At 58.1% G+C, this 14,710-nt stretch overlaps 1 protein-coding gene across 1 annotated transcript in view; it reads left to right on the top strand.

The window, feature by feature from the left end:
- Positions 1 to 14,710, top strand: part of LGR6 (leucine rich repeat containing G protein-coupled receptor 6) — a 177,804-nt gene that overhangs the window by 62,683 nt on the left and 100,411 nt on the right. Inside the window, exon 4 of the mRNA XM_064173489.1 lies at positions 11,429 to 11,500. Coding sequence (XP_064029559.1) covers positions 11,429 to 11,500 — 72 coding nt within the window. The remainder of the gene's footprint in view (positions 1 to 11,428; positions 11,501 to 14,710) is intronic.

A 14,710-nucleotide genomic window follows, 5' to 3' on the forward strand; every position in this document is an offset into this window, starting at 1 on the left:
CCCTGGTGCTGCTGTTCATTACTCCCACCACAGGTTAAATCCCATCAACATCAAACCACGCTGCAGGGTTTTAGCTTCAAATGGTCTTGTGCCCTGTCTGCACCCCTCTGTGGTTCCTGCTCATCAGCCCTGTAAGGACCCAGCTACCAAACTGCCCACCCCAGGAGACAGCCTGGGCAGGAGTCAGCTTTCAGCCTCCTTTAGCTTTGGAGCTTTAGGTTTCTCAAGACCTTGCCTCCACCTTGCAGAATTTCCCTTCCCATTTTGGCACCATCTCTGCTGGGGTCTGCACCTCCCAAGCACTCCCTGGGGGCTGTGCAGCCTTTCATACAGACACAGTTAAGAGCTGTGTCACTGCACTGCTCCTGTCCTCGTGCTGGGCAGGCAGAAATGTAATGAAATTCAGCAAGGGCAAGGGGAGAGTCTTGCACCTGGGAAAGAACAACCCCAGGGAGCAGGAGAGGTTGGGGACTGAGCTGCTGGAAGGCAGTGAAGGGGAAAAGGATCTGGGGGTGCTGGTGGATGAGAGGGTGAGCATGAGCCAGCAATGTGCTCTGGGGGCCAGGAGGGCAATGCCATTCTGGGGTGGATTAGAAGGGCTGTGGTTAGTAGGTCAAGAAAGGTTCTCCTGTCCCTCTGCTCTGCCCTGCTGAGGCCAATCTGCAGTGCTGTGTCCAGTTCTGGGCCTCCAGTTCAAGGAGGACACAGAACTGCTGGAGAGAGTCCAGCACAGAGCCACAGAGATGCTGAAGGGAATGGAACAGCTCTGTTAGGAGCAGAGCCTGAGGGAGCTGGGGCTGGGAGCTTGGACAGGAGGAGCCTGAGAGGTGACCTCAGCAATGGTCATAAAGATGTGCAGGTGAGTGCCAGGAGGCTGGAGCCAGGCTCTGCTGGGGGATGCCAGTGCCAGGGCAAGGGGCAGTGGTGGAAGCTGAGGCAGAGGAAGTGCAATGGAAACATAAGGAGGAATTTTTCCCTGTGAGGGTGCCAGAGCCTGGCACAGGCTGCCCAGGGGGGGTGTGGAGTCTCCCTCTCTGGAGATATTCTACACCTGCCTGGCTGTGTTCTGTGTGACCTGCTATAGGAGGTCCTTGCTCTGGCAGGGGTTGGACTGGCTGAGCTGTGGAGGTCCCCTCCAGCTCCTGACACTCTGAGCCTGTGACTCTGATTTCATGCCATGCACAGACAGCACAGCCTCAGCTAGCAGTGAGCAAACATCCCCAGGCTCCAGAAGAGCCAACTCCACACAGCCACAAGTAATGGTGAATGAAACAGGGAAAGAGGGGAATGGAAAAAGGGAAAATCTGAACAAGACCTGGAAGCTGTTGGAGAAGATTCCACCAAAGGTTCAGGGGTGTTTGAGCAGGAGAAAGCACCAAGGTCAGGAGAGGAAATGGAAACTGCAGCATTATAAAGCTGTCCTCAGCCAGGCTTCTGCTGGAGTTGGACAGCAACAAGACAGTGAGGAGACCAAATCATTTCCACGGACCAAGCAGGGCAGGGAATGTATTACAGATCACAGAAGCATTCAGGCTGCAAAAGACCCTCAGGATCACCAAGTCCAACCACTGACCCCTGAGCCATATCCCCAAGCACCACAGCCAAATAACCTTTCAACACATCCAGGGCTGGTGGCACCTCCCTGGGCACCCTGTGCCAGTGCCTGAGCTCTCTTGCTGGGAAAAAAAAGTGTTTCCTAATGTGCAGTCCAAACCTCCCCAGCTGCATGTGGTAGCAGGAGCTGAAAGTGATTCTGTCGGCAGCAGCATCCCACGGGGGCAGTGTCAGCACCCCCCACAGGGCTGCCGCCAACCAGCAGTGCAACTTCACCTGCCTGGCATTTCCTCTGCCCTCTTCACTGATGGCTTTACCAAACCTTCATCCCAAAACAGCACACCAGGACCATGGCTCTCAGGACAGGCTCAGCCCTGTGCCAGGACCTGCTCCCAGCTCAAGTGGACAGGTCCTACCTGCTTGCATATCCCCTCTGGGATCTTGCTCAGGTTCCACAGCTCAAGTACCTGCAGATTTCACCCACCCAGAACATATCCCCTGGGCCTGCAGCACAGCAGACCAAGCCTCCTGCCTGCTTCCCCGTGAGAGAAGTGCCCACGCTGGGGCATGAGGAAGGAAGGAAAACCAGGAAACCCTGCTGAGCAGTGAGGGACAAAGCTGGGGTCAGATGGAGCAGGTCCAGAGGAGGCCACAAGAGTGATCAGGGGTTTGGAGCAGCTCTGCTACAAGGACAAAGTGAGGACGATGGAGGTGTTCAGCCTGGAGAGGAGAAGGCTCCAGGGAGACTTCATAGTACCTTAAGGGGGCTGGAAGGATGGAGAGAGACTGTTTGCAAAGGCCTGCAGGGACAGGATAGGGGCAGTGGCCTCAAACTGGAGCAGAGCAGATTGAGATTGGATGTGAGGATCGAGTTCTGCAGCAGGAGGCTGCTGGAACACTGCAACAGGTTGCCCAGGGAGGTTGCTGAGGTCCATCCCTGGAGATATTCCAGGTGAGGCTGGACAGGGCTGTGGGCAGCCTGCTCCAGTGGAGGATGTCCCTGCTGAGTGCAAGGGACTGGATCAGCTTTGGAGCTCCTTTCCATCCCAGAGCATTCTGTGGTTCTCTCTCAGTGCCTCCTGGGCAGGAGGAAGGTCTCTGCCTGCTGACCTCCAGGCAGAGGAGAGCTGACAGTGGAGAGGACTCTGCCACAGCCCATCCTTGCTGCAGACTCCTGTCCCCTCTGAGGTGGAAACCTTTCAGTGGCTTCCTCATCTCCAAAGATTCTGGGTGACCTTCCAGCCCCTGTTGTGTTCCCTGTTACATTCTCCACTGCCTGTTACTGGGTAAGGAACAGCCTGGAGTGACAAAAGACAGAACTTGTGAACTTCTGGGGCTTAAGTCAACCCAAACAACAACAACAAAGTTTGTTTAACCAGAGAGAGGAGTTTGGTTCAGTTCAGGTTGCTTCTTTACCTTCACTCTCGAAAAGAAAGCAGCAGTTCAGATTGGTTTGTTGCAGAGATGCCTTTTAGAAGGGGCCTGAGCCTTCTGCACCAGCTCACAGCTTGTCCAGCCAGGGAGCTGCCAAATTTAACACAGATTTTCAAGCTTCCTCCTCAGGTTCTCTGGAAACTCTTACATGTTAGAGACATCTCCACCTTGGTCTCATGTTGAGAAACCTGCCAGAGCAGCCCTGGCCCTTGAACACTGTGATCCATACCCATCACCTCTGACAGAGCAAGGCCACATTCCTCTGCCTCCTCCACAAGCTACCCAAAGCTCCTCTCTCCTGCTCTGCTGCTACCAATCTTCTCTCTCATTAGATCTCATCCCAGCAGCCCAGGGTCACAGCAGCTTGGAGCAGAGCTGCTCTTTCACACCTTTTATGAGTCCTCTACTCTTGGTGCTCTTCTCTTCAGGTCTGTCTCAGGCTCCCAAAGGTGGCATTTGGTGAAAGCCAGAGGTCAGGAGGACTGCTGGAGCTGGGCACCCAAGGAGCAGGAAAGCTTTAGCAAGGGGTGCTTGAAGCTCTTGTGTCCCACGGACACTGAGGACAAATGTGCCTTGGTGCACACCCTTCAGGCTGCTGGGTCCACCTGAGCCCTGTCTGTTAGTCCTCTGCATGCTCCCATGCCAGGTGGGGGCACGTGAGGAACAGGGCAAGGGCAGAGTGAGGGGCTGGAGCACAGAGAAGCAATCACCGAGGACACACCACGATGCCCAGCAGGGCTGTGTCCCACAGAAGAGCTCTTCTCTGGAGGGCAAACAGCTGTGCCCCACCAGGGAGCAGGGGCAGAGCTGCGGTTGGGGCACAGCTGAGGGCAGCAGGACTGCTCCAGCTCAGATTGGTCACTCACTGTGACTTGCTAAAGTGCTTTTCCGTGTCAGTGCCTCTATTTGCCACCCATGCAGTGATGGGAAAGGGCCTCTCAGGTGTGCTGGGACCTGCTGGTCATTGCCTTTTACTGCAAGCCGCTCTGAAGGGGCTGTGGATGCAGTCAGCACTCCCACTCGGAGGCTGCCGAGAGAGCAGCTCCTCCAGCCTCAGCAGGCTTTGGAGAGGCACTGCCACGGAAGACACCTCTCCGGCAGCCTTCCAGCAGCCTGCGCGCTCCTCTGTCGCCACCAGCGCCCAGCTCCAGCACAGAGCAGAGACAGCAGAGGCTGTGCCGCGGGCGGGCAGGATCCCAGCACTCACTGCTCCTTGCCTCCCGGCAAACCCCCAGTCAGTGACAGAGCTCTTCAGACCTGGACCTCACGCAGGCGGGGAGCAGCCTGCAGTTTTGTGTCTCCTCTTTGTGCCTTTCCTTTCCCTTTTCTTTTCTTTATTTCTCTCCTTTTTGGCAGTAGGAAGATTGTTTAAAGTTGCTAATAAATTCCAGTTAATGAAGCCTGAAAAGCCAGAGCTGAGAGCCAAGAGAAACAAGAGCAATCAGTACAGAAGGAATAGAAAGAGGATCTTGAAAGCCAGCCTGGGAATAGTAACATGTTGAAATGCGTTCTCCGGCGAGGGCTTTGTTACCGGCTCCGAATCCAAACACCAGAGCCTGGTGCCAAGAGGAGAAACTGCAGCCAAAGGCAGGTGTTCATTGCCATTCACCTCCTGCCCCGGGGCGCAGCGGCAAGATCAGACCCCTTCCCAGCCGCTGGCTCTTTCACCTGCCTCTTCCCAGCGCCCGCGGGCGCAGGCACTCGGCGGCCCCGGGAGTGCCCTGCCCTGCCCCGCCCGCGGCTCGCTCGGGACCACCCCGCGGCCGGGCAGCTCCTGGCACCGGCGGCGGAGGCCGGGACGGAACCGGCAGCGGCGAGGAAGAAGCGAGCGAGGGCGCTGGGAGGAGGAGGCTCGGGGCAGACCTCGGCTACCTGAAAAGAGGCTGTGGCCAGGCGGGGCTGGGCTCCGCTCCCGGCCGGTGGCGGACCGAGGGCACACAGCCTGAAGCTGTGCCGGGGGAGGGCCAGGCTGGGGGCCGGGAGGGAGCTCACAAAGAGAGATTGGCACTGGAATGGGCTGCCCGGGGCGGTGGTGGAGTCCCCGCTCCTGACGGCGTTTGAACAGAGGCTGGATGCGGCACTTGGTGCCAGGGCTTAGGTGATTGGGTGGTGCTGGGTGATAGGTTGGCCTCGAGGACCTCGAAGGTCTTCTCCAACCTGGTTAATTCTGTGGCTCTGTGACGTGGGCACAGCAGCCCTGCCCCGGGCTGAGTCTCCTGCCCACTCTTCCCCTGCAGGGCTGCTTAGTCTGGAGGAGACTGAGAGGGGATTGAATCAATGTCTGTAACTCTCTGAGGGCTGGGGGTCAGGAGGGGGGGACAGGCTCTGGGGGTCAGCAAGGAGGGACAGGCTCTGCTCACTGCTCCCTGGCACAGCACAAGCAGCAGTGGATGGAAGCTGCAGCACAGGAGGTTGCAGCTCAGCACAGGAGGCAACTTCTTTCCTGGAAGGCTCCCAGAGCCCTGGCACAGGCTGCCCAGAGAGGTTGCGGAGTCTCCTTGTGTGGAGCCTTTGCAGGCCTGTCTGGATGTGTTCCTGGGTGACCTGAGCTGGGTCCTGCTCTGGCAGAGGGGTTGAACTCTGTGATCTCTTTGGGTCCCTTCCAACCCCTAATATCCTGTGATCTGTGATCTCAGAGGTCCCTTCCAACCTGGGCTGTTTTGTGACTCTGTGACCTGTGGTGGCAGTGTCCAGCAGGGTCTCACTCCAGGGCAATCTCACTCTTGCAAGAGGCAGCAGCGCAGTGATGCTGGCTCTGGGGCGTGACTCCTGCAGCAGCAGCTCTGAAGAGCTGCTGACATCTGTGGGCACTGCTCAGGTGTGCTGTCAGCCTTTTGTGGGGCAGTGCAGTAACATGGCTGCAGTAAGGTGCCCTTGGAGAGCAGCTCTGGTGGCTTTCCATGACAGGAGAGGCTGCAGAGGCCTCTGACAGAGACAAATGCCAGCAGGGCCATGACATTGCTTTGCCATGCTGAGACTGAGAGGCAGCAACACTGCTGCCTTGACCTTGCCTGACACAGCTCTGCACTTCCAGATGGCTGTAGGGGAGGATCTGCAGCTTCTTTGAACGCTTGGACACTGTGTCCCTGCCAAGGAGCTGTGTCTGAGAAGGCATCAGAATGCAACTTGCTAGTAAGAAGTGGAGAAGCCCTGATTCAGTCCAGGACTTTCTGTCCTGGTTGGCATTGGTCCTCAGCAAGGGACAGCACTGGCACTGTTCTTTACAATGAGGGTGGTGAGACACTGGCACAGATTGCCCAGGGAGGTTGTGGATCACAGAAGCACAGAATGGATCACACTCTGTGCTTCTGCGCTCCACAACCTCCCTGGAGGCATCCAGGACCAGGCTGGATGAGGCCTCGAGTGACCTGTTCTAGTGGAAGGTGTCCCTGCCTATGGCAGGGGGTTGGAACTGGCTGAGCTTTGAGCTTCCTTCCAACCTGACCCATTCTGGGATTCTGTGATTCAGTGGATGGACGAGAGGGGAGCAAAGGTGAAAGAATAATGACTCTAATGAAGGCTTCTGAAGGTCACTCCTGTGCATTCTAGCATGGCACTGGTGCTGGCTGTGGTGCAGGGGGACACCAGAGAGAAGAGCTCCTAAGGGGCTCTCTGTTGAGAAATGAGGCCAAGGTTTTGCAAGGCAGCTTCAGAACACTGTGAGAAGTTAGAAGTTTCCTTTCTTCTCCCACTCCATTTGAGCTGGGGGTGGTGCTCAGCAATTGAATCCTCCTTGCTGGCCCAAATATGCCTGAAAGTTGCCTCTGACCTGGGCTAGCCCAAGCAGGGCACTCAGAGTAGAGTCAGAAGTCAGAACTGCTCTGAACGTGTGGAGGGCACCAATCTTCCCTGGGCGAGTTGGCAGTTGTCAGGGGCAGAGCAGAGGGGCTCAGTGTCCCATGCGGGGCTGCTGCCCGCGGGGCTCACCTCACTGGGGCTGCCTTGGCACCTGGAGCCAGAGCAGCCTGCAGAAGAGCATTCGTGTGGGCTGAGAGCTGGCTCAAGGACCATAAACAGGAGCAGCGAATGCCATCAATAATCGAGTTGGAACAGGCACTGGTGGGGGGTGGAGAGCGGAGCCAGAAACAGGCCTGCAGTCTCCTCCTCAGCCACGGAGGAAAGACCACGTCAGAGGCACCTCCAGGTGATCCCATGCTAGGACCAGCTGCAGATTCCTGCGTGGGAAGGGAGAGTCCAGGCCTGGCTCTCTCCCCCTGCGCCCTATTTTCACTTGCGCTGCTTTGTTGGCCTTGTTCCTGCATTGCAGCAGCACAAGACAGACCCCAGCACGACACAGAGCCCCTGTCCCCATGCAGCCAGGGCACGGCTCAGTGTTGGCATGGTGGCACAGCTTGGGCAGGAGCACAGAGAGTTTGCCTGGGCACAGATTCTGCCTTGACAGTGTCAGGGCTTGAGAAATGAAGCCGAGCAGCAGATCAAAGGGGGCGGCTGACACGCTCGGGAGCCATCTGGCACGGGGAAAATTCCACTGGGATATGGACAGACATCTCTGCCCTGTCCTGCCAGTGGGCAAGGATCCTGCCTCCTAATGAGAACGATAAGAGCAGCAGCGTGCTGTCTGAGCGCCTGGCATGAGCAATCATGCCCAACAAACAGCCTTTGGGCATGCCATGGAAGTTGTAGCATGACCAAGAAGCCCAAGATACAGCAGGGGGGTGGAAGCCTGTGGTAACTGAACTGTAGCAACCATGAGGTGGTAAACCATGAGTTTGTTCCAACTTGGAGTGTATTGGGAATGCAGATCAAAGCCTGGAGGAATGTTCCCAGAAATCACAGGAGTGGGGAACTGGTGGGGGGAGCAGAATTCAGCAAACAAGCAAGGCAGCCAGTGCCAGCTCCCATCCTCCCCTTCCACCTGCCCCTTCTCTCCCTCTTCAGCCTCTTCAATCCAGGGCTGTTTCTTTCTCCTAACCCTACCTCCTGATGTGAGCTCCAGGGCAGCAGAGCAGAGAGCTGAACCCTAAAAGGAAACCTGAGCAGAGCTGATGCTCTGTGGGCCAGGTGTTCACCTGGCAAAAGCAGCTCCCCTTCCCCCCCTGTGCTTCAGGCAATGCCACCTCCCAGTCCTTGATGGCTTACCTCAGTCTTCCCCCAGGAAGCAGCAAACGAGGAGCTGTCTCAGGGGAACTTTGGGTGTTGTTGTTCCCTTTTAAACAGACAGGACGGGACTGTTCCGTGGCTTTCCTGTGGGATCTGGCTTCTGGAGGTGTGCTCAGCGAGTGGGAGATCTCTGGAGAGTTCGAGCGAGAGGTACAGAGGGAATCAAGCACAAGGCAGTTGCCAGGTGGGCATGGGCAGAGCACAGGTCACACACAGGAAGTCTTTTTTGCCTGGGGTCTCTTAGATGAACAGGCACTAGAACATGGAAGCAGGAATCACTGCCCAGTGACCCCTCCTGCTCAACACCACTCAGCACCAAGCAGCTCCTGTCCTGGAGGCACAGCAAATCTTCACAACAACACCTCCAGGTCCTGGGTGCACATCCCAGCCAGGTACCCCTGCAGGAACGAAATCCTCATCCTGTGTGCAGGAACACAGCCACCAACCCCTCCCAGACCCTCCTGCAGGCAAGCAAGCAGGACTCGGCGCCCTGGGAGGTGGCCTGAGCGGAGCAGCTGCAGCTGCCTCCCTCTGTGCTGCTCCTCCGCTCAGCATGAAGCTCCACACCTTGCAGAGCACCTTGCTGGGCTGCCCTGCTGGAGCTGAAAGGAGGCCAGAGGGGAGGCAGGGACACAGCACAGCCCCAGGGGGGCAGGGCCAAGGACAGAAGAGCTGCAGCAGGGAGCTGTGGCTGGAGCTAGAGGACACAGCCTCTGAGCACAGAGGTGGTGCCCACTGCAGCCAGGGCACCTCCTGCAGGGTTGCTTTACCCCTCCCATCTGTTTTGCCCACGGTGCTGGGACACAGAGCTGGTCAGCACATGCCACCAGCACCTACTTGAGGCTTTCTGCTCCCCTGTTCTGAGGACAGAAGCCCCAACCTGGGCTCCATCCAAGCTCCACACTCCTTTCTTGCTAATCCTGGAGGTCCCAGATCCATCTAGGGAGCTGGCAAACACTCAAACACACCCAGGAAGGTGAACATAAAGACGCCGAGCTGCCAGGAAAGCTGTCGAGAGGCACATTGAGCAGGCACGGAGGTAGGCTGCTGCCAGCAGAGGCATGAGGGCAGGCAGGGAGGTGAGGACAGACAGACACACACCCCTGGCTGGGAGCAGGCAGCCGAGCAGGAACATCTCTCTCCCGGGGAGCACTCTGCGCTCCCGGACAAGGCTTCCTGCCGTGTGGAAATCAGCAATCCAAAGGAGCAATTACCCAGATCCCAGCCCCCGAGTGACAGAGCCCAGCCCGGCAGGCGGCTGCGGGTCCCAACCTGCTGCTGCGCGCTGCGGGAGCGACCCTGCGCTGCCTCTGCTCTCCGAGGCCCCTTTGTGAGAGCGATTTTCGCTCCACTCCCGAGGGGACAGACGAGGGGGGAGAGAGCAGGGGCACCTGCACCCGTGTGGCTGCCCAGGGCAGCCCCAGCCTCTCCCTGACCTCTAAGCCCTCGCTGCGGTGCCCTCTGATCTCAGCCTGGCTCTTGCTGCTCCTCCACACCCACACCCGTACCCTTCACGGGCAAAATGCCTAAGAGGAAGCAAGTGCTGTGGGTGCCAGATGAGTGCAAGGAGCTCTCCTGAGCTCCTGGGCCTGCTCTGGACTTCTGTGAGAGCAAAGATGAGGCTGGTTCCAAAGCATGTGCATTGCCTGTTCGTTGCAGATGCAGTGACCCACTGCAAGTGAAGCAGAGAACAGCAAATGTCTCACTTGTGACTGTGGAGAAGTCCAACCTCGACCTCTGTTTGCCCACTCTGGATTCAGAATGTAAAGCACAAATGCAGCAGTAATTTTGGGGTCTTCATCAGGTTGTTGAATCTGTCTTCATGATTTCTGGCTGATGGGCACCAAGGCTTGGTCCATGCTTCTCCTCATAGGGGACAGGATGAGGAGAAGATTCTCTTTGGGTCAGGCTTTACTCCTGGCTCCACCACAGACTCTCTCCATGGTCTCTCAGGATTACTGTCCTCGTTGGAGAAGACTCCAGGAGGACCTCAGAGCTGCCTGCCAGTGCCTGAAGGGAGCCTGCAGGAAGGCTGCAGAGGAACTTCTTCTGAGGGTGTCTAGAGACAGGCCATGGGGGGATGGTTTGGGGCTGAGGCAGAGCAGGGTTAGAGTGAAGCTGGGAAGAAGTTCTTTAGTGTGAGGATGGTGAGACTCTGGAATAGGCTGCCCAGGGAGGCTGTGGCTGCCTCCTCCCTGGGCATGTTCAAGACCAGATTGGATGAGACCTTGAGCAGCCAAGTCTAGGTGAGAGGCATCCCTGGGCATGGCAGGGGGGTTACAGCAGATGAGCTCTGAGGTCCCTTCCACCTGAGCCACTCTGTGATTGGTGAAAGATGTTCATGCTGATGGAGTTCCAATGCCAGTGGGAAATCCAAAGACCTGTTGGTGCCTCAGCCTGCTCTGGGTCTGTCTGTGATCTGAGTGCTCTGATCAGCTGAGGAATCCCACAGGCTTCCTGGGATTAATTATTTCAGACACTTCTGGATGTTGTCCCCTGCTCTTTGCTGTGTGTCCCTAGTGGTGCCACTTCCCTCTGGAATGCTGTTCTTCACCCTCCTCTTCACCCACCAGCCTTCACAGGCTGCACTGTTCCTGTCCTCACCTTCCCTCGATTTTCTCCAGGCACAACTTGTCCAAGAGCCACTTCACTTTTCTACCCTGGTTCTGGAAACCATACTGCCATGAGCTGACTCTCCTGTGGCACCTCTATGGTACCCCCAACTCCTTCCCCTCGCAGCAATGATGCCAACGTCTCCTGTGTTGCAGTGCTACCAAACTGTCATGAGCTGGACCTGTGCTGGCAGAGGTCAAGGAAAGGCTGGGGATGAGGGAGAGGAAGCAAATCAAGGGGCAGCAGGTGGACAGGACAAAAGCATGAGGGTCCCTGATGTAGGATAGTCCTCCCAGACCAGGCCTGAGCAGAGAGCAGCTCTCCTGCTCCACCCTCACTGGCATCTGGCACAGGGCAGGGGCTGCAGCTGTCCAGTGCCCCCCAGCTAAGTCCCTCTCACAGCAGCCTGTGCTGTGGGGTCTTCTGTGGGTACCCAGGAAGTGACCAGGGCCAGAGCTGTTGCTGGGTGCAGAAGACTGAGTCAAAGCCTGGCAGCAGCAATCAGCTGTTGCTTTCTTCGCCTTCTCCCCGGGCTGTGAGAGGAGCTGGTGCACGAAGCTTGCCCAAGCACAGGAGCATGGCACAGCCTGCAGGAGCTGCAGCCTCCTGCCCAGGGGGACTGTGGCAAGCTGCAGGAACTGCTGAGCCTCTGCAGGCTGTCACTGCAGGGGTGCTGACACCTTACTGCCTCTGCTCTCCTCTGCAGACGCCTCTCTGGAAACCACATCTCCAGGATCCCAGGGGAAGCTTTCTCCGGCCTCTACAGCCTGAAGATCCTGTAAGTAGCTCACTTCCCTCTGCAGAGCCACCACTGCCCATGCCCCCAGCCCCTTGGCACTGGCACTGCACAGACACCTGCAGCCCACCAGAGGAGAATGCAGTTACGAGGCCGAGGGGTGTCAGTTGTTAACCCCATGCTGGCCAATATGGTGTGTGGGGAGCCCCTTGGTGAGAGAGGAGACCTCATCACCCTCCACAGCTGCCTCACAAGAGGCTGGAGCCATGTGGGGGTTGGTCTCTTCTGACATGCTACAAGTGACAGGACAAGAGGAAACAGCCTCAAGTGGTGCCAGGGGAGCCTCGGGTTGGATATTAGTAACAAATCCTCCATAGAAGGGGTCCTCAGGCCCTGGCCCAGGCTGCCCAGGGAGGTGGTGGAGTCCCCAAACCCGAGAGGTGTGGTGCTGAGGGAGGTGGTTCAGTGGCAGTGGCTCAGCAGCAGTGGTGGAGTTGTGACCTCTGGATGAGTGCTTGGGCTGGATGGTATCCAAGGCCTATTCCCAACTCAGTTCTGTGGTTCTATGGTTCTATGCTTCTGTTCTGTGTCCCACCCCAAGGACCACCTGCATCTCTACTCTGCTTCCTTGCTTGTGCTGCAGCAAGCCATGAACCAGAGCCCTCCAGGGTGTCTGGAAGCAACCATGGAAGAGCCTGTTCACTTTTTGAATCAAACTCAACAAGTGCCCTAACCTGGTGACCCCTGAGCCTGGTGTCCAGACCACAAACTGCCCCCATCTGCTCTGATGCAGAAGCCTGGGGCTGAGTTGGAGCTAGGCAAAGGTCCAGCTCTGCACCCTGGAGGTGCCATGGGAAGCTCCTGTGCTCTGCTCAGCTCAGCTGCCCCTTTGCAACTTGCCTGCCCTTACTGCAAAGTTCTGCAGGGCCCAAGAGGCTCCTGAGTGACCTTTCCCTGCAAAGGATGGGATCCTTGGGCTGCCTGACCTCAGCCTGAGGGCAGTCTGCCCAGGGGGGCTTGGGGGATGTGTTTCCAGTGCAGCTGGATGCAGGATCACTGCAGCCATCAGGCCATGCCAGGGAGCTGCCAGGCTTGGCCAACAAAGGCTTCCGTGTGACTGTGGGCAGGCCACCCACCTCTGCAGGGGCAGGGTCTAGGTGGCAAAGGTGACCAGCAAGTTCCTCCCCAGGGCGTTTTGCTGGGGGCCAGGCTGCCTCCCTGCTCCTGTCACTGCGCTCGCTGCGTCCAAGGGAGAGTCCTGCAAGGCAGGGAGCTGAGGTGGGAGTCCTCTTCCTCCCTTTCAGGAACCACCTGAAACCCTCTTGCAGTAAACATTTCATCCCCAAGGGGATGTTTTGAACTCAGCCACAACGTGAAGTTGTTGTAGCTGGTCCAGTTTACAGAGAGGGAGCAGGTTTGTACCTGCTCCCGGGATTAGAGAGCAGAGGGCTGTTTACTGTGCCTTCTGAAGATGTGAAGTATGAATCCTGCCCTAAATCTCAGGGCTTAGAGCTGTATCCATCCCCTGCATTAGGCACCAAATCAAAGGAGCTGAGGGAAAACCGCAGCTCTCCCACCCAATTTCCAGCAGGGGAACTCTGCAGGGGAATGTGGACCTCTGCGAGCCGCTGCTGGGTGCCAGGCCCAGGGAGGCGCCGGAGCAGAGCACAGCAGCCAGGCAGCTGAGCCCCCCCTGCCCCCACCCACCTGCAGGCAGGCTCCTCCTGGGGGCAGCTCTGGGGGGACACCTTCACGAGTACCCCACTGCCGGGGCCAGCTTGAGGGATCAGCAGGGAGAGTCCCAGGCCAGGCTGCCACGGGAGAGCTGCAGTCAGTGCCCACAGGGCACAGGACAGCTCTGCCTCACTGCCAGCCAGGCTGTGCCCCTGGGCTGCCGGACCAAGCCTCTGCCCACAGCCCTGCCTCCAGCTGACTCTGCTCCCTGCCCTGCCCCACACACAGGTGCAGAGGAATAGCCCAGTCCCCAGGGCAGAGAAGGGGCCTCTGGCCCATCCAGCTCCTGCCATGGGCCTCTTGTTCCTGCTTCTTGACAGCAGAGCCACTGCCAGGCCCCATGCCAGTGGGAGCCCTTTGCTTTCCCAAGGTACTGCTGCCCTCCTGGCTGCTCGCAGGGCTGTGCTGGGCTGTCAGGGCCCCTTGCTAGAGGAGGAGCTGTAGCCACACTGTGGGCACCATGGAGTGAGGTGGTCAGGAGATGTGGCTGCAGAGTGAGGCCAGCAGAGAGGGACGTGGAAAAGGCAGCCTGGAGCCTGGGAACTGGCTGGAAAGGACTGGAGATCTTGCCAGGAGAGCTCTCAGGAGCATCAGGCTGTGTCACACTGTAAGGCAAGGCTGAGGACTGCCACTGATCCACTCTGCTGGGAAAAGACTGAGCAGAAGCACGAGGTGCTGAGGAGGGCAGGCAGAGGCCACCCCATGTGCTGTGACTCAGCCCCTCCAGGGCACTGCAGCAGCTCAGCAGGGTCTGCTCCACCTGCCCAGGGGCTGGGGACACTGGCTGAGGAGCCATGGGCCACTCTGGCCTCCTCAGAACAGGGGTGTGGGTGCAAGCTGCCCCCCAGAGCAGCACCACAGCCTCACTGGCAGCTCACTGACGTCACCACCTCCTGCAGGGAAAGGTGAGCTCTGGCTGGGCAAAACGAGGCTGGAACTGAACCTGGAAGCAAGGTCCCAGTTCACTGCACAGCACCTTGCACCTCCCACCAGAGGCTGATTGTGGCTGGGGGGGAAAGCAGAGCCTGGAAGGAGCCTGGGGCTGGCTCACTCTGCTCCACGTGGCCTGGGAGTGCTCGTCCCAGGCCATGTCACAGTTCCCTGTTCCCTTGCTGCACTTCCCCACCCCCATCCAAGCCTGCTGAGGGCAGGAGAGCTGTGGGGAGCAGCCTGCTCCAAGCCCTGGCACTTCAGAACTGAGAAGAGTAACTTCAGCCCAAGGGAGTGCAGGAGGCCCTTGGGGCTGATGGGAACTGCAGTGAGGTACAGGATGCTCTCCGTGGGTGCTGCACGGGTGGGGGGAAGCAGCCATGAACTGCTGCCAGCTGCTGTGCCTGCTGGGGCCCACAGAAGGGTGCAGAGGACTGGGGAGCAGCAATCTGGCCCCACTCCTGCAGGGCTGCTGTGAAGCCACACTGCAGAGCACCTTGCAGTGAGATGAGCTGCTCACTGCACTGCTCCCTGTGCAGATCAGGCCCTTGCTCCCTCGGAACCATTCCTGCAGTCCTCTCCTCTGCA

The sequence above is a fragment of the Pogoniulus pusillus genome, chromosome 39 (assembly GCF_015220805.1).
Source record: "Pogoniulus pusillus isolate bPogPus1 chromosome 39, bPogPus1.pri, whole genome shotgun sequence".
Lineage (NCBI taxonomy): Eukaryota > Metazoa > Chordata > Aves > Piciformes > Lybiidae > Pogoniulus > Pogoniulus pusillus.